This window comes from Podarcis vaucheri (assembly GCF_965113315.1).
Source record: "Podarcis vaucheri genome assembly, chromosome: 1".
Lineage (NCBI taxonomy): Eukaryota > Metazoa > Chordata > Lepidosauria > Squamata > Lacertidae > Podarcis > Podarcis vaucheri.
Window position 1 is genome coordinate 23,480,423 of NC_138759.1, and position 18,207 is coordinate 23,498,629.

General features: G+C 44.9%; 1 protein-coding gene across 1 annotated transcript in view; it reads left to right on the forward strand.

Moving 5' to 3' along the window:
• Positions 1-3,756: 3,756 nt before the first annotated feature.
• Positions 3,757-18,207, forward strand: part of LGMN (legumain) — a 28,393-nt gene continuing 13,942 nt past the window's right edge. The window contains exons 1-4 of the mRNA XM_082214357.1: positions 3,757-3,913; positions 13,631-13,800; positions 16,805-16,902; positions 17,436-17,517. Coding sequence (XP_082070483.1) covers positions 13,663-13,800; positions 16,805-16,902; positions 17,436-17,517 — 318 coding nt within the window. The 5' untranslated portion in view covers positions 3,757-3,913; positions 13,631-13,662. The remainder of the gene's footprint in view (positions 3,914-13,630; positions 13,801-16,804; positions 16,903-17,435; positions 17,518-18,207) is intronic.

The following is an 18,207-nucleotide window of genomic DNA, read 5'->3' on the forward strand; positions in this document are numbered from 1 at the left end:
CTTCGCAAGACGGCTGACCCCGTGCGGAAGTGACGCGAGCACGCACGTCCGCGATGGCCGCGCCCCCGTTACGTAGAAAGGCGGTGTTCGAAGTGTCTAGAGATAGGGCCATGGATAGAGTAGCCCGTGGAGTTGAAACGTAGCCGAAGTTTCTTTGCTTTCTCCCTCTTTGCCTTGCGAGTGCCTTGAGGAGAGGGAAATCCGCCCAGTTCTTTAGATGGGGGAGCGATCCTGATAGCTGAAGGGGTTTCCCACTCCTACTTCCAATGATTTGAGCTTCTGCCTTTTCCCCAGATGCTCAAGACTGTCCAGATCAGGGTTTCCCCAAACTTGGGTCTCCAGCTGTTTTTGGTCTAGAGTTCCCATCATCCCTGACCCCTGGAATGGTCTCTACTACTCAGAAGTAACTGAAGGGAAAGCCTTTATTAGGCACCAGGTGTTTGCGCATGTGAAATTCTAGCAGATAGCTACAAAAGTGTTCTTCTCTGCTTCTTATGTGGATGGTGATCAGATGATGATGCCATCATGTTTTAATTGGATTGAGGCTGAGATCACACATTGTTATCTTAGAAAACTAATCTCTACAGAGGGCATTGATATTAAATGTATTTTTGTTTCTTGCAATCCATTTTTGCAATCACTTTAGGTGTGGTAACACTATATTGATGATGTTTTCATCATATGGGAACAAGTATGACAAGTAGTATTTAATAGCCTCATCTTCCATGAGGTTTCTCCCCCCCCCCCCAGCACTTCCAAATCCTTTATTATTTTATTCACATAATATACATTCTTTACAACAAACAACTCCAAAATAAACAGACAACTCCAAAATAAAATCATATGTAACAAAACCATAAGTCTCATGTTTTCATTTACACTGATCTTCCCTCCGATACCTTTACTTGATATTTCTTGCTCCTTTCTGCTTTCCTTATAGAATATAAAAATTTAAATCTCTTAAATCCTATACCAGTCTTTAACAATTTCAATTAATCCCTTCACTTCCCTCCCCCACAGCCCAGTACTTCCCTCCAACCATGAGGTTTCCTAATTCTCCTTTAAAGCTTTAAAAGTTGGTGAAAATTGTTGTGGTAACAAATCCCAGAGTTTAACTATGAGCTGCACGGCCCTTTTTCTTGAATCCTCATAGTTAAAATTCTCAGGGTTCCCTGGGAAGCAAGATTGACAAGCTACTCTGTCAAAATGTAGTTTTGGGAAGGGAATAGGAGTCTTTACAACAAATCTCAGGATCCTCCACAAACCACAGTTCCCAGGAGTCTTTGGGGGAAACTGTTCAAAGTTGTATAAAAGTGCTTTAAATGTATGGTGCAGATGTAGGTCTTAGTTATGGGTACAAAACAGGCCACAACTTCATTGGTTATAGTACAATATCAGGTTGAGTTATAGTACTATATTGGCTGGGCATGGGCAGGAATAATGATCAGATAGCCTGTCTGCTGTCCAGTGTTACACCCCAGCCCATTTGATTCTGGTGAAGTGTGTCAATGAACACAAGATACGCACCCGCTGCTGTCCCATTGTGTATACATGTATTTTGGGATTTTCATTCCATTGCAGAGTGCTCAGTGTGGCTTGCAAAACACTGTTGCATGCCACCCCGGTCTCCGAGTGGTGTGAGATTCCAGGGGTTCTAAGCAAGCTTACCCAGGGTTTGTGTTTCCTTTCAGAAATGAGGCACAGCGGAGACTGTGTTGTTTTTATGATATATGGTTTATTTACACATATATACAACCTGAGCCTACGATGGAGGAGTTCAAGGATTAACATCCCAAGAGGGTCTTGCTCAGGCATAGGTAAACTCGGCCCTCCAGATGTTTTGGGACTACAACTCCCATCAACCCTGACCACTGGTCCTGTTGGCTAGGGATGATGGGAGTTGTAGTCCCAAAACATCTGGAGAGCCGAGTTTGCCTATGCCTAGTCTTGCTTCTCCCATAGCTGCAATCCTGGATTCAAACAGACATCATGCTCTGCTTGCTGCTTTGCATCCCAGTCACATAATCCCTAACTCACATTGCTTCTCACTGTAAACCTCTCTGAAATCTGGCTTTATTGTCTAACTCTGAGTTGAGGGAAAGGCCTCAGCCATTTGCTATCTCACACAGTCTCTTTGATGTGTTGTCCTCTTAAGGGCTCGTTCCATAAACTATCATCTCACAATGAAGTTTATCCTAATTTAATTGGCTTTTTAATCCTTAATTATCTTTTTAATTCCAGGGGATTAAAAATGTATTGCACACAGCTTAATACACAGGAGTCTGACACCTATTCTTAACATCAAGCTTTAATTAAATTCTAGAGCCAGGAGTACTACGAATGTCTAGTACCTACAAACTCATAACAATATCATAAGCTTGTAGTGAAAGTGAAGTAGCATCTGAGCTAGTGATGCTTTTGGGTAGTATCTGACTAAGTTCTACTTAGAGTAGCCCCATTGAAATGAATGGTCCCAAGTTATTCATGTTGATGACACTAAATTGTTCAGGGTTGCTAAAACAAAAAGAGATTGCCATGGTTAGTAAAGCTGGGAAGAAAAGTTGGCGCAAGAGCGAAAGAGAGATTAAAAATTAAAAATATGTTTTGAACTGAAACTTCCTTCTCCAGCAAATGGAATTTCAGTTTTCATCCAGCAGAGGTCACTGAAACTTCTCAAATGTTTTCGAAGTATTTTGTGTAGTGGAGCCACATGACCTCTAAACCTGTCCAAAGACATTTTGTTCTCTGGGGCAGAACAGCAAACTGGCCCCTCCTCACCTTCAAATCAAGGTACATAATAATACCGAAGGCCAGTCAAGTTGAGAGACAAAATCCTACCCTCCCTAAAAAAACCAGTTGCCTGAGAACAGCCTCCACACTCTTGTCTAATGACAGGGCGCCGGCTGTGCCAACCTGTGTGACTGGTGATTAAAATGTTTGAGGAGAACCTGGGAGACCCGAGTTGAAATCCTCACTTCAGCCATGAAGCCCAGCAGCTGATCTTGGGCCAGTCACCTCCTCTCAGCCTAACCTACTTCACAGGTACAGATAGGTAGCCATGTTGGTCTACTTCACAGGGTTGTTGTGAAAATAAAAGTCCCCCCCCCCCGTGTTTCCCATGGAACTCAATGTATACATAGGGATCGTGTTGTGAGCGAGACTCATAAACTGATTTCAGAAATCATGATCATTTAATGAGTTTATATACCGTCCTATATCCGCGAGGCAAAGAATAAAATCAAGATATAAAACCACAAAATACATAATAAAAACAAAAACAACCCAATAGGGCCGTCCCCACAAAAAACGCATTTTAACAGGGCATAAGATATAAATCATTATTATTAGGATGTATTATCATTATTACTGCAAATAATAATAATAATAATAATAATAATAATAATAATAATAATAGTTGTTATTATTACAGGTATAGCCCACCCTTCCGCCAAGAAGTTCAAGGCGGCCCCCCTTTTTATCCCCACGCCCACGAGGCACTAAGCCCCGCTGACCCCGGAGCGGCCTGCCTCGCAGGGCCGGCCGACTACCTTGTGTTTATGAGCGAGGCTTTCCCCCTTAGCGGGAGCCCCGCCCCCAGAGGCGCTCGGCGACGGAGGCCTCCCATTCCCGACATGCACCGCCCGTTCCATAGGGATCGCCATCCCGTCCGATGTGGGCCGACCCCCTCGCCGCCCAGCCAGTGGACTCCAGGCCTGCCCGTCACGCTCTTGCCCCGCCCCTGCCGCTCCTCGCCTATAAGTATCTCCCGCGGCCGCACGAACCTCAGCCGCTGCCGCCGTCTCCGCCACCGCCGGTCTTTGGTTTCCTGTGTTTGCAGAGCGCGGGGTGGGCGCGAGAAAGCGGGTGGCAGCAGCAGCGACGACGACGACCCGCCCTCTCCTTCCAGCTTTTGGTAAGAGGTCGGGGCCCGGGGCCTAAGTCTTAACGGTGCGCGCGCGTTTATGTAGCAATGTATAGAAGCGTTATGCGCCCCCCTCCCCTTAAATTTGGGTTGCCAGTTGTGGGGGGCGAGGGCGGCAGTGGGACCGCACTTGCCGCGGAAGGGAGGGTGCGAGTCAGCGAGACCACAGGGGTCGAGGTGGTCTCTCCTCTTGCCCGAAGCCCGCCAGCCGCTTCGCCTATTGCGGTGGCTGCAGCAACCTTGTGGTTTTCCTGTTGTGCGCCGCCCTGAGATCTACGCATCAAAGGGCGGAGCACAAATTTAATCCAGAATAGTAATAATAATGACAACATGCACAGCGGGAGTTTCTACCAATGTGGGTCACGTGCGCGCACCCCCCAACCCACACACATCTATCTATGCATCACCCCCAGGTTGTTGGGGTTATATTGGATTTCTGTAGGTATGCGCAACCTGATCCTACTCAAGCGCTCTGGAACCCATTTGTTTCCGTGGATAGAGGCTCTCATGTATATACTCCACCCCCCCAAAAAAACCAAATCACTTGCATTACAGTTTTGTACTCATAAGTCCAACTGAGCAACAAGTTTTTGATAATGTTTTGCTCAGAGGAGCCCCACTGAAATTAGTTAACTCCCGATTATAATAATTTATTATTTATACCCCGCCCATCTGGCTGGGTTTCCCAAGCCATTCTGGGTGGCTTCCAACAGAATATTAAAATGCAATAGTCTGTTAAACATTAAAAGACCAGTTGCACCAGGAAGTGATCTGACCATGGCTAGAGTGTGGTGCTTGATAACTCCAACGTCATGGGTTCAGTTCCCCATAGAGGCTGCCTGCATCTTCCTGCAATGCTGGACTAGATGACCCTCGAGGTTCCTTCCAACTCTACAATTCTCATAGCTGTCAACTTTCCCTTTTTTGCGGGAAATTCCTTTATTCCAGCACCATTTCCTACTGCTATCCTGGATTGTTAGATATCTACGCTGATCCCTTATTTTCGAGGCTGCTGATCCCTTATTTTCAAATCTGAAAGTTGACAGCTATTACAATTCTATGATTCTAAGTTAAGTCCATTAATTTCATTTGGTGAGTGAAACTAAGCGGAATAGCACCCTGGAGGAACTCTGATTACACCCCTCTGTGTGCTTTGGGGTGAGGCAGTTGGTTGTATATCTTTTCCAACCAGCCATGCTATTTGCATTTTAAGATGTGGGAGGACTTTAGGTAATGCCTTTTCCTGGAACTCAGTCACGTTTCTCTGGTATTGTAACCCTAGTCGTGTTGAGTCCTGAGTGGGGGAGGAGTTGGTTTGGTATTCAGCGCCGTACCTTTTGCAATGGGTGATAAGAGAGTTTACAGAGATAAATTTAAAATTCCACAAGTGTAAATATTTAGCTGCAGGCTTGCTTTTGAAAGTTGTTTGCAAACAGGAACCAATAATAGGCAGTGAAGAACTTGTAATGTATACCGTATTTTCCCTTGTATAAGATCCCTATTTTTGGGAACTCCAAATTAAGGAAATGGGGGCGATTGCCCAGAGTTGTAAAGCTTTGGAGGGGGGGGGATTGCCGAAAAACGCTCAACCACCTGACCGCTGCTGCCAATCGCACACCTTGACCGCCCAATTGCTGCAGCAACAGCCAATCGCAAGCAGCCCTTGCCATAGGCATCAGTCACCCACCCAATTGCCACTCAATCTCCTGCTCGCAGCTGCCACCAATCGCTTGTCCCCCCCATGCACTATCCATGTATAAGAGACCCACAATTTGTAACACTTTGTACTGGTGCAGTTGGTGCGCTTGAACTGTCGAAGCCATGTGTCCTAGTGAAACTGCCAGTAGGTTCAGGGAAGACTAAAGCAGGAACTAATTCTGCCTTGTGTTGAGAGAATTCATAAGGAATTACTTTCCCACAAAGCAGCCACCCAGTGACCTGTTTTGTATAAATTTGTCAAAAGCCATCAGTCATGATGACAAAATGGAACTTTTTGTTTACAGGCTGGGTATCTCCCCTTTGTGCAGACATATTATTGGCTGCTGAAGACAAACAACCGAAATAGTTACTAACATTGTGCCTGGTCCCTGCTGGGGAATTTCCCAGCAGGGTTTCGCTAGTCATTGAGGGAGACTAGATGGACTTTATTCCAGTTCGGTGAGGCAATTTTAATGATTATTGTTAAGCAGTACCATTCTCCACACTCAAAAAAAACTCCAAAAATTGTATTGGTTTTTTAAACAAATGCAAATACAATAACCATTAAATACTTATCCAGCAGTACAGCTAACGGTGTTTGTTCTATCCATTGTCCCTAGACCAGTGGTTCCCAACCTTTTTTTTTTGCCATGTCCCACCTAAGCATCCTGATCCCCACCCCGTGACATATAATTCTTATTCTTCAAAAAGTGAACTCCTATTCACATGGAGAAAGGCCATTAACTTGGTCTAAACAAACTTCCAAATTGCCCCCCTGTGGGGCATGTGCCCCATGTTGGGAACCATGGCTCTGGTCATACACTTACATATTCAACATTCAAACATACTACCTAACACAACCTCCAGCCATGCTGGAAATCCAGTAACATTTGGAGGATCACAGGTTCCCCATCTTTCTTTTAATTAACGGTGGAACAAATTGTCCTGTGACATGCAAGTGGTGCAGAACTTAATATAGACACCGTCTCCGAGAATCCCTCTGCTATCGCTGCTCCTCGGAGGTGTGCATGAAATTGAGTTGCGGTGAGGTTAGCGCACACCCTGAAACATAAGGCTGGCTTTCGAAGGCTGTATGTTTTTCACGACATTTGTCAATTACTTGGCTGAACTGGCTGTTCTTGTAAATCTCTTAACCAAGGGTGTAGCATGTAGTGGTGTAAGAAGCATTATTTTGTCCTGCCGTTCAGGAGTTTCAACATGAGCGAAGTGGTATCCTTTTCTAGTATTTGTATAGTTCTGAAGCTGTATGAAAGGGAAGCTTGGTTGAGATGAGAGGTGACAAGACAATCGTCCCCCCCCAAACACAGCTTGTTATCAAATTCAAACCTTTCCCTGTGAAGTCTGTGGCTTCACAGACAAGCGCTTGACTGGCTACTGTGGGGAAACAGGGTGTTGGACTAGATTGCCTTTTGGTCTGATGTGGCAGGGCTGTTTGGTTGTTATGATCAAAAGGGAGTGCCGGGTGTTTGTAGGGTGAACCTTCAGTAACATGCAGTTGCCTCCCATGGTTCAACAGGCCTAGCCAGCCCCTTGTGTGGGCTGAGTGTGTGCCTGAAGAATACAATTCTTCCATGACACCCACAGAGGCTTCTCCAGAGGCAGTGCAGAAAACACTACTGTAATGTTTAGAATGAAGGAAACCAACTTTAATATTCTTTTAAACAATACTTCAAAATTCATTTAGTGATTATTATTGTTTAACGTTGATTCCAAATATTGTTGCACTGTGGTGTGTTATCATAGAATCCTAGCGTTGGAAGGGACGCACGGGTCATCTCTTCCAACCTCCTGCAATGCAGGAATCTCAGCTAAAGCATCCATGACAGATGGCCATCCAATCTTTGCTTAAAAACCTCCCACGGAAGGATATTCCACCACCTCTCGTGGGAGTCTGTTCCACTGTGGAACAGCTCTTACTGTCTGATTGTTTTGTTGAAAGTTTAGTCTGAATATCCTTTCTTGTAACTTGTATATTCTATTACAGTTTAACACCATGCATGGGAGACTGGCCGGGTTACTACATATGTGAAATAAATAAAAATGGCCTATACTATCTTAATAAAATATTTATCAGGAGGCTTCGTCAGAACCAACTGATCTTGGTGTGTGTGGTTTTTTAAAAAAAGATATATGAAAAAGAAAAGCGGAAAAAGGCAAATTTTAGTGAAATTTCTTTTTGGCAATGTTTAACATTCCATATGTTTGATTGAAATTCTGTTGTACTTTATCAAGGAAAGACAATGGAATTCAAACCAAAGGTGATTGGCTTTTGGTGATTTCTATTTAAAATTTGCCGGGTGCTTAGTTTTGCTGCTGTTCTCTGATCAAGTCTGGGATCTGATAATGTCGCTGTTATCACCAGCCCACATTACAGGATGGTTAGTTTAGTCTTCGTTTCAAATCTGACCTCAGTCCTGTCAGATAAGTTGTCCCGGTCTAAGAACTGGGTCAGCACCATGTTTTACAGAAAAGAGAAAACGAACATTTAGTTATGGGTATGGTATAATTAGGTTGAGATGAAATGCGGTGTCCCCCCCCCCCACTCATAAGATGAGAAGAAGAAGACGAAATGTGCTTTCTTAATTCTCACACATTCCCCAGCCCTGAAGAAAATCACTTCCCACTGCTTCAAAAAGGGAGAGTTAGGCTGAGCAAACGTTAGGGTGAGGGTAGACAACCTCCAGATGTTGTTGGACTTCAGCTCCCATTAGCCCCAGCCTTTATGGCAATTGATCAGGAATGATAGGCATTGTTGTCCAACAAAACCTTGAGTGCATTAGGTTGGCTATCCCTGTGTTAGGACTTTTGGACTGCTAAATAGCGTCGACCTCTTCATATTGTGTTATAAGACGGGGGAGTGGGGGAGGAAATGGCTATGCAGGAAGTTTTTCCGCACAAGAACAACTCAGAATGCAAACAGCAGCCTTTGCCAAAATAACAAGATATTTTGGACCACCACCGTACTGCCTGGGGCTCATGGGAGTTGTCATCCCAAACGTCTGGAGGTTGGCAAAGGCTGCACCACAGCCTTGTATTGATCTCCTTTCCTGAAATGACCCAGGTGCAAAAGATTTGCAGATGGAAGGAAAATGATTAACTACTTGATAGTGTGTTCACTGCTTCTAACAGATGTGCTGGCTGAAAACAAGGACCAAGGTCGAAAGGAGTGCTCAGCTCTTTTTGCTGCTGCAAAAGACTTTTTTTTAAATGGGGGGGGGGTTCCACAATTTTTGGCTAGCTTTGGTGGTCAAGCCACAAACTCCTGGTTGCCATCTTCTCCTCTTGGTGGTTTGGCAACTGTGGAGAGGGCACTTCCCAGTCTTCATAGCCCAGTAGAGGCCAAGAATGGGAAATAAAGGGGGCAGAGGGATATGACTATCATTCAGTTGTTTCTGCTCCCTCCAAAAAGAAGTGGGAGCTTAGGAACACTTCAAGAAGTCTGCTTCTACTTTTTATTCCAAATGAGGTGGGGGACGACATCATGTGGTTAATGTCCTTGGATTTCTTATCACCTTTCTTTCTGTGTTCAGAGTGTGTAATCCTTTAAGAGGAGATAGAAGATCTCACATAAACTTTAGCCAAATTGACCTTTTCTTCCTGTTGTGATTCTTTTCTGATGATTCAGGCATAACGTGACTTGGCTGAGGTAATTTATTGTAAGCATTAATTGTGTATCCAAGCCAACCAGCTTAAACAGATAACACTTCTTAGCAGAGCTAGCTGTGTGGCTTCTTCCCCCACCCCCCATGGGTGTAGCTGGGAGGGCAGGGGGCAGTTGTTGCCCCTAAAGCTGAGGTTCTGCCCCCTAACAAAAGCCTGCCCCTCCTAACATAAATCCTGGCTATGCCCATGCCCCCCCCCATACATTTGCACACATGCGAGTGCCCACACAGAGTTTAACACGACCTAGTATCTGTACTTTCATATCATGAGCAGTAGCAGGTTATTGGGAGAACTGTTGTTTGGTAATGGCCTCATATGTGCTACACATTTAAAGCAGTATCATATCACTTCAAACTCATGGCTTCCACCAAAGAATCCTGAGAATGATAGGGTGCTGAGAGTTGTGAGGGGACTAGGGGGTTGCCTAACAACTCTCAGCACCCTTTACAAGCTACAGCTCCCAGGATTCTTTGGGAGAAGCGATTAATGTTTAAAGTGGTATCATACTGCAGCTCAAACTTGTGCGGAAGACGGCAGGCAATGATGATCAAGGGTCTGGAAACCAAGGCTAATGAAGAACAAGGTTGAAAGAGTTGGGTTTGTTTAGCCTGGATAAGGGGAGATATGATAGCCATCTTCAAATATCTCAAGGGCTGTCACATGGAAGATGGAGCAAGCTTGTTTTCTCCTTCTCCGGAGGGTAGGACTCGAACCCCTGGATTCAGGTTACAAGAAGGGAGATTCTGGCTAAACATCAGGAAACACTTTCTGACAGGAAGAGCTGTTCAGCAGCGGAACAATCTCCCTCTGGAGGTTGTGGACTCTCCTTCCTTGGAGGTTTTTAAGCAGAGCTTGGATGGTCATCTGCCATGGATGCTTTCGTTGAGATTTCTGCGTTGCAGGGGGTTGGACTAGATGACCCTTGGGCTCTCTTCAACTCTATGATTCTTAAATCTATAGTGCAGATGGGGCCTAAACTATTGCCTAGGAAGTTCCTGGTTTTAATTACTCACCTACTGTGAACACAATAGGTGGCCTTAAGGAAGTGACTCTCTCTGTCCTCCATCCACAAAATGGGGCACAACACTGGTTTTACTCCACAGGGTGGTTGTAAGGATTACAGTATAACTAGAAACTACACATGAAGTGCTTTAAGGCACTATATCAATGTTTAAGTATTATTATTATTATTATTATTATTATTATTATTACAAATTTATTATTTATACCCTGCTCATCTGGCTGGGTTTCCCCAGCCACTATTAAACTATTATTGTAAAGTAATGGAACTGATGCCATTTATCTGTTGGATCTAATTGGCTCCAGATAGACTCTCTAAGTGTCTTTAAATATTAAAAAGAGAAACCTTTGCCAAAAGTACTATTAATGGTCTGCCTAAATATAAATAAGTGACTGTACTGAACTGAAGTAAACTTCAGGGCAGGCTTCCTTGTAGCAAAACAGGTTGTATGTGCCTGGTGAGTTTGTCTGCCCACCGTCTTTTGTCTTTGTCAGAATGATACACCATTGGGTCCCAGAGACTCCTCAGGCCTCCACACACCAGAAAAGACCATCTTGCCCTTTGTACCACCAACTGCCCACAAAGGGAAGGAGGAAGCAATGCTAACTAGGCTGTGCCTGACTATATTCTTATCCTAGCTGCACTGTGTGGTGATGGGCAAGGATTCCTGTGTCCCAGTGGCCTAGTGGGCAGCCACCTTGTCCATTGGGCTACATGAACGTGCTCACTAAGCTCGGATTAAGGAGCTAAGAGTTTCCTGCCAGGCTGCACATCATCCTAGAGGCCCGTGCTCCTCCTGTCTCCTTCCATGCTCACCACAGACCAGTGTCTTTGCCCATCCTAAAGGTAAAGGGACCCCTGACCATTAGGTCCAGTTGTGGCCAACTCTGGGGTTGCGGCGCTCATCTTGCTTTACTGGCTGAGGGAGCCGGCGTACAGCTTCCGGGTCATGTGGCCAGCATGACTAAGCCGCTTCTGGTGAACTAGAGCAGCGCATGGAAATGGCGTTTACCTTCCCACCGGAGCGGTACCTATTTATCTACTTGCACTTTGATGTGCTTTCGAACCGCTAGGTTGGCAGGAGCAGGGACCGAGCAACGGGAGCTCACCCCATTGAGGGGATTCAAACCGCCAACCTTCTTATCGGCAAGTCCTAGGCTCTGTGGTTTAACCCTCAGCGCCACCCGCGTCACTTTTGCCCATCCTACACAGGCTTTATTCAGATGCAAGTCCCAGTGAGTCGCGCTCTCAATGAGCATGAGTACGATTGCATCTTTGGGAAGACACACCCTTCCTCCTCTAGCTTGGAGCTGCCCTACTTCTATAACAGCGTTTGTATAACTAAATTGTGATAATTATGTTGTCCACTGTCAATTATTCCAACAAGGGATAAAGGCAATCCAAGAGAAATTGGGCAATGTGGTGTTCTTACCCCGGGGGTTCCTCAATCGGTTGCACCAGACTAATTTTCATGGAAGACAGCTTGCCTGCTGCTATTGATCTCCCTGTTCAATGTGAAGAAGCTGTGAGTAGGTGTCTTGATGGCGCATTCTGTTTCTAGGATGGGGGCGGCTAGACGCACTCACACAGGAGGACTGGATAGCAGCTAACCACAGACATGAGCATCCCAGAATCCCTTGCAACAATTAAGGGTTTCCTTGTTAGGCAAATCAACGATGGCATTGGTTACCTAAAAGATTTGAAAGAATCGGGAGAACTGGATGATGGCATCTAGACCTACACGGGAATCGTGAACCTACATGCTTGAATCTTCTGTTCCTGGTGGAGCTTATGCTCCCAGAGCATTTAATTTATTTCTAAAATCATTTATAGGGCATATTTTGGGATGTAACTCAAACAAGTCAGCTTAAAAAATACAGGAAAAACCTTGCGGAATCAGCTACTTCAGAAACATAGGCCAGTTACAGGAAATAAAAGTGACAAAATATCCTGAATGAATAGAAAAGCTATTTGTCTTTAAAATGGCTCTCTTAACACTGTAAGCCTTATTTAGAAGAAGACAGACTGAAATGAATGATTTTAAAAAAATTAAAATAATCTACTTTAAAAGCTTGCAGCGGCCAAACATACGTACCACCATGCAGAGGGAGCGCTACAATTTGGGGCCATCACAGAAAAGTACCCCCCCAGTGCCACCATGAAGCATCTACTTAATATCATTATCTTGCTGCAATCACTAATGGTGGTATCTAATGCTAGTCCTATTTAGAAATCAATAAGGATGACTTATTGTACATTTAATGCATTGTTCATTCACTTTGAACAGTCATAACTTCCCCCAAAGCATCTTGGGAACTGCACTTAAGGGCGCTGAGAATTGTCACGAGATCCCTATTTCCTTTGCAGAGCTAATTCCCAGAGTTCCCAGGGAAGAGGGACTGACTGTTAAACCACTCTGGGACTGTAGCTCTGTGAAGGAAATAGGGGTTTGCCTAACATCTCTCAGCACTCTTAACAAACTACACTTCCCAGGATTCTTTGAGGGTAAGCCCTGACGGTTTAAAAGTAGTAATGATACTGCTTTAAATTTATATTGCAAATGGTGCCTAATTTCATTTCAGTGGGCCTACTTTGAGTAGAACTTAGATGAATGTCGTCCTAATCTTGTGACACGTGATCCTTATCGCACTACCTTCCTAGATTGGCAGCATCACATTCACTTTTATTTGCCACAATGTGGTGAACAAGTCTTGTTCGGATTCCCTGCCATATCTTGGATTTGTGTGTCCTCATTTCCCCCGCCTTGAAAAGGAAGTTGCAGATTTGCTTCCTCTGCTAGACTTCATCTCGAGGGATGTGTTGGCAAGGCACAGAGCCATGATCTGTACCAGTGTTGTTGCGTTGGTTGCTAAAAGATCTGCAGTGCCATTTCTCTTCTGCTTTTTCTTAATTCTGAGGCAGACAGAACCATCCATTTCCTCCATCAGGATGGCGCCTTGGTCAAAGAAATGCAATTACACCAAATTCTAGGAAGTTCGTCTCCTGCTGGTTTTAACTGCTGGCAAGAATGGTTTTACAACCCAGTGCATGTTTACTTGGAAATTCTTGGGTGGGTCTTAATTCTGAGCAAAGCCTTCGTAAAACTGTGTTACCTGACCCCACTAGCCCCAGTAAGAACTCAAACTGCCTCTGTTTTTACCTACACCAGAAAGAACATCCAGTGTCCCACTTCCCCTGGACTTTGAACTACAGTCTCTGCAAAATAAAATTTAAAGGACATCAGCGGATTGTGGCTCTTCTCCCTCACTCCTTCCCCAGTCTGACATTTTATTTGTGTCCCATAGTTCCTGTACTTCGTGAAGAAGGAAGAAAGAGCATGGCTTTGAAGGTAGCAGTACTGCTCAGTTTTGTCCTAGGAATCAGCACCTTTCCCCTGGAGGACCCTGAGGATGGAGGCAAGCATTGGGTTGTCATTGTCGCTGGTTCCAATTCCTGGTATAACTACAGACACCAGGTAAGTGTTGGCTGGGCGAAGGGAGTTGTTGCATTGAACAGAGTTGGGTTCTCTATCCCGGCTCTTGCATGCATGAACACCAGTTGGTTTCTGTTACATAGCACACAGGTGGTGAACATCTGGCCTGCCGGCTTTCGCACTTGGACCACCAGGTCATTTTGGCCAAGCCACGCCCACTTCCCTTACACCTGATGTCATAGATGATGTCAGATGGGAGGTGGGTAAAGATGTACCAGGGCCATAGGGGGGTTGCAGGCGCTTCTGATTAGCAGCACCTAGAAAGTCCTGCTACCACCAGACTTTGCTAGCACAATCAGCTAATTGTGTATGCAAGCAAAAATGGGTCACCTGGTGTCACTGTGAGATTGGGTGGTTGACAGGTGGGTGGCTCTGCCCGTCTGTGACACCTGGCCCATGAAGGGTGTAGGAGATCAGGGATCAGGTCCATTGGCCAGATACAGTTCCCCACCTCTGCTGCAGCCCTCCAAAAATGGTTTGACCTCAGTCTCCATCATCCCTGACTATTGGCCACATTGGCTGGGGCTGATGGGAGTTGGAATCTCGGCAAGAAAGGGGGAAGCTGCAGGTTCCCCATCTCTAGGCAGAAGTAGTGTCACTAAAGTCTACTGGGGAGGAATGGTCTGGTGATTTTGAAGATTGTGTCTAGAAGGTCATATTTACACTTGCAAGTCAGCACATAATGATGGCGCAATCCTCAAGTGTGGACATTCATCACATGAGCTGAGTATAAGAGCGACTGGGATTAAGTCATTAGGCGGTTTACTTGCCAGCTTGTTAAACTAGCTGATTAATCTGCTAAATGTTGCAGTCCGAAAAGCTTACCCTAGCATTCTGGGGACTCTTTCTATTGAAGTGGTGTTGGTAGGCTGCTGTGGTTCTCTGTGCCATCGTAATCCTGCAAGCCTGAAAAGTTTGCACAGACATTTAGGTCTAGCACACTTCTTCCCTCCCCATCTATAGTGCAGAAGTAGGCTGGCACAAACAGAGCTACGTGGGAAAGCTTGTGCAATCCCTACTCAGCTCTCTAACCTCAATTGCAAGCAGGTCAGGGAGAGGCAGTTGTGGTTAGAGGCAGAGGATCGAACAACACTGTGTGGGGGGAGGAGGAGGAAGTCTAAATTCTTTAGGCAAGGACTATGAACTGAAATTCAGACATGTGAGAAAAGCTTGTCACAGACTTCTTATAATAGCAGCCTGTGTCTCTGATGTAGGTTCTTGCACAATTAAGTAACTTTGATTTGTTCCAGGTTTGAATTTCCCAGGGTAGGGTTTCTTAACCTGTGGTCCCTATGCTCCTAGGCAGTCTGTGGTTGAGCTTCAGTGCAGAAGTGTGCAAGTCTTCATGAAGACGAAAGCTGCAGATTTGGATGGCTTTTTTGTAGAAGTTCAGGCTGAGATTCTATATCCACTTACCTGACTTGGCCATATGTCACTGAATTAGACTTGTAGTTAGCAGACCCCCTGACATCAACGTGACTTAAATTTGTTAAGTCTCATTGGTTTCAGTAGGTCTACTCGAACCATGGCTAAATCTGAATCCAGTCCTGTCTTGCCTTGGGGGGGGGGGTGTGTGGAGGAATCTCTGCTCGTTTAAACAGGTTATTGGTAAACATTGTGGTGGGTTTTTGCAAAAGGCTTCAATGTTTACTTAACACTTGAAGTATTTTGAAAGTGATTTCTTAAAGTGGTATTATGAAACTTAAAACCTCTGTGTTTGGCTGTCTTGGAGAAAGGGGCAAGGAAATAAAAAGTCCTTTGCAGGCGCTAGATGGCGTCCTACAGTGAGAACGTGCTGAAGTCATGAGAGTTGTTCTCTTGGCATATATGCAAGCCTACATGACGCAGGACTTGTTTCTGCATAGCAGGGGTGAGGGGCCTGGTGTGCTTCAGTGGTTGGACTACAACTCCCATCAGCCCTTGCTCACATTGCAGGTGATTAAGGACGATAGGAGATACAGTCCAACAGCGTTTGGGGAAGGGGCACAATTTGCCACCCTTTCTGTGCAGATTGCTTATCTATTTTGTTCAATATCTTCCTGTCTAAGCAGTGTAAAAGCATCACCGTTCATAGTTTTTCCCCTTCTCCCCATTCCTATTTGGATTTACTGCAATGCAGTGATTTTTGTGAGAATATCAAGTTAGCAAATGGACAGGGTCTTTGATTGTGGCATGCTGAGTTTCTCCAACCAGCTTTTATTTTATAGCTGCTTGGCTTTTCTCCACCCCAGGTTTTCCCCGCAACAAACATTACATATTCTGTAGTCACAGAATATCTCTGTCCACATTAGGGTGGGGGGGACCCTCTTAGGGTTTCCCCTATTTTTGCATATCTTGTGGTTCCCTTGAGTGTGCCAACACCTGCCTCTGTTTTTCCGTTGCCTCATTTTAACTACAAGTGACTCCCCACTTCCATGAGTGTTACATTCCTGGGTACTCCGCATATATGTGAAATCACATATAGTGGGGGAACACCATCTTAAAAAGCCTGCAAACACCCTCTAAACCACTTGCTGCTTCTTTGGTTTCTCAGCAACCAAGGAAGATGATGATTCCTTGTGTTTAGCTGCCATCTCAAAATAATCCTCATTCAAAAATTCATGGGATTGCAGTTGCAAAGGCTTCTGGGATTGCTAGCATTTTCCTTGCTCATTTCTCTCCATTTTGCAGTTTTCCCACTCTTTTGGGGCCATTTTTGCCCTTTCCCTGCCTTTTCGCTGTTTAAATTTTTTATTTAATTATTTCCTGGCACCGCACATATATTGTGCTCAAGTTGAATGTGCGACAGGTTGGTTTGGTTTATAAACCTATCGGCGTTGTAACGAAAGAGGGCTTTGGGGTGGATTGTCCCGGGTTTAACTGGAGATTTCTTTGCATGAAAAGAGAGACTTCCACTGGAGGCCAGTGACAAGGGCTACAACTTTTCTGTTTCCCATAACACATTTAAAAATCACCCAGTAAATAAAACTGCCCTGTGTCTTTTCAGGCTGATGCCTGCCATGCTTACCAAATTGTGCACCGGAATGGCATTCCAGATGAACAAATTGTTGTGATGATGTATGACGACATTGCCTTCAATGAGCAGTAAGTATCAGAATTTTGGCAGAACTTTGTGTGCAGGGCTGTTGCTGCATATCAGAAGTGGGAGACCTGTGGTTCATTTGTTGCTGAACTACAGCTCCCAGTGCACATGGCCTGAAGGCCCAAGGAGTTGGTGGGAGTTGTAGTTCGACAACATCTGCAAGGCTACAGGTTCCCTACCCCTGCTGTATATGAATCTAGTGTCTCTGTCACAAGACCTAACAAAAGCATCTCACAGAATGGCAGACTTCACTCATAGTTAGAAGGGGGCCAGCCGGTACACTTCTCAATTGTTTAGTCTCCTATTTTCCACAGAAAGAGGGAAATCCCTGATCCTGGATTGTTTGCATGAAGCACAGTTTGGTGGCAAGGAATGCCTTCCATTAGCTTCAGCTGGTGGACCCAGCGGCGTCCCTGTCTGGACAGGAATAGCCTGTTAATGCATGTTGTAGAGGTTTTCTCTTTTTTTTAACTTTGAAAAGAAACGACTTCACTTTTTGCCCCTTTAAAATTTCCTGTCCACTTCCTCTCTTCAGGAATCCAACCAAAGGAATCATCATCAACAGGCCCAATGGTACAGATGTGTACAAGGGAACACCAAAAGACTATGTAAAAGAGGTAAGAACTAGGTTTATTCACTTGGTAACCTAGGAACATTGCTAGCTTTGAATATCATAAGTTTCCCAAAGAAATAGGATTTTATTAACCCACCTGAAGAGTGGGCCACTTGAGTTTGGATGCTTTTGTCCAGAACCTAGAGACTTTGCTTCAATTTAAATGTAAACCACGTATTTCAAGTGAAGCAAGACTAGTTAATTGTAAGCACACTGTCGGTCCATTAGCACAAAATCCACTGCATCCAAACCCCCTCCCGCATGCCAGATCACCCCCTCCTTGAATTGCAGCCTGAAGTCTTGGAAGTCTTCCAGATGGTTGGTTTATTAGATTTATTCGCTTGGTAACCTAGACAGATACTGATATTGGAGTCTTAATGGTCTTTGATGATGGTTTCTGAAGACTCGGGAGACACTGTCACTGACACTAGCCTGTAAGATTTTTTTAACTCACTGGATTTCCTAAAACTCCAGCCCAACCAGTTACTACCACATCCTAGTGCAGCTACTGGGGATAATCTGCCCTACAAAGCAGCCCTCACTCATAGTAGTGGCCCATTACACAGAGACTCTGAGGAAACACTGTCTATAATAAGGGGTGCAGTTGTGCACGGTATATGATTCAACCCTGCTTGACCTCTCTATTGGTGTTTTGCAACTTCCTGACTTGTTGCAGGACCTTAGCCAGTCCTAG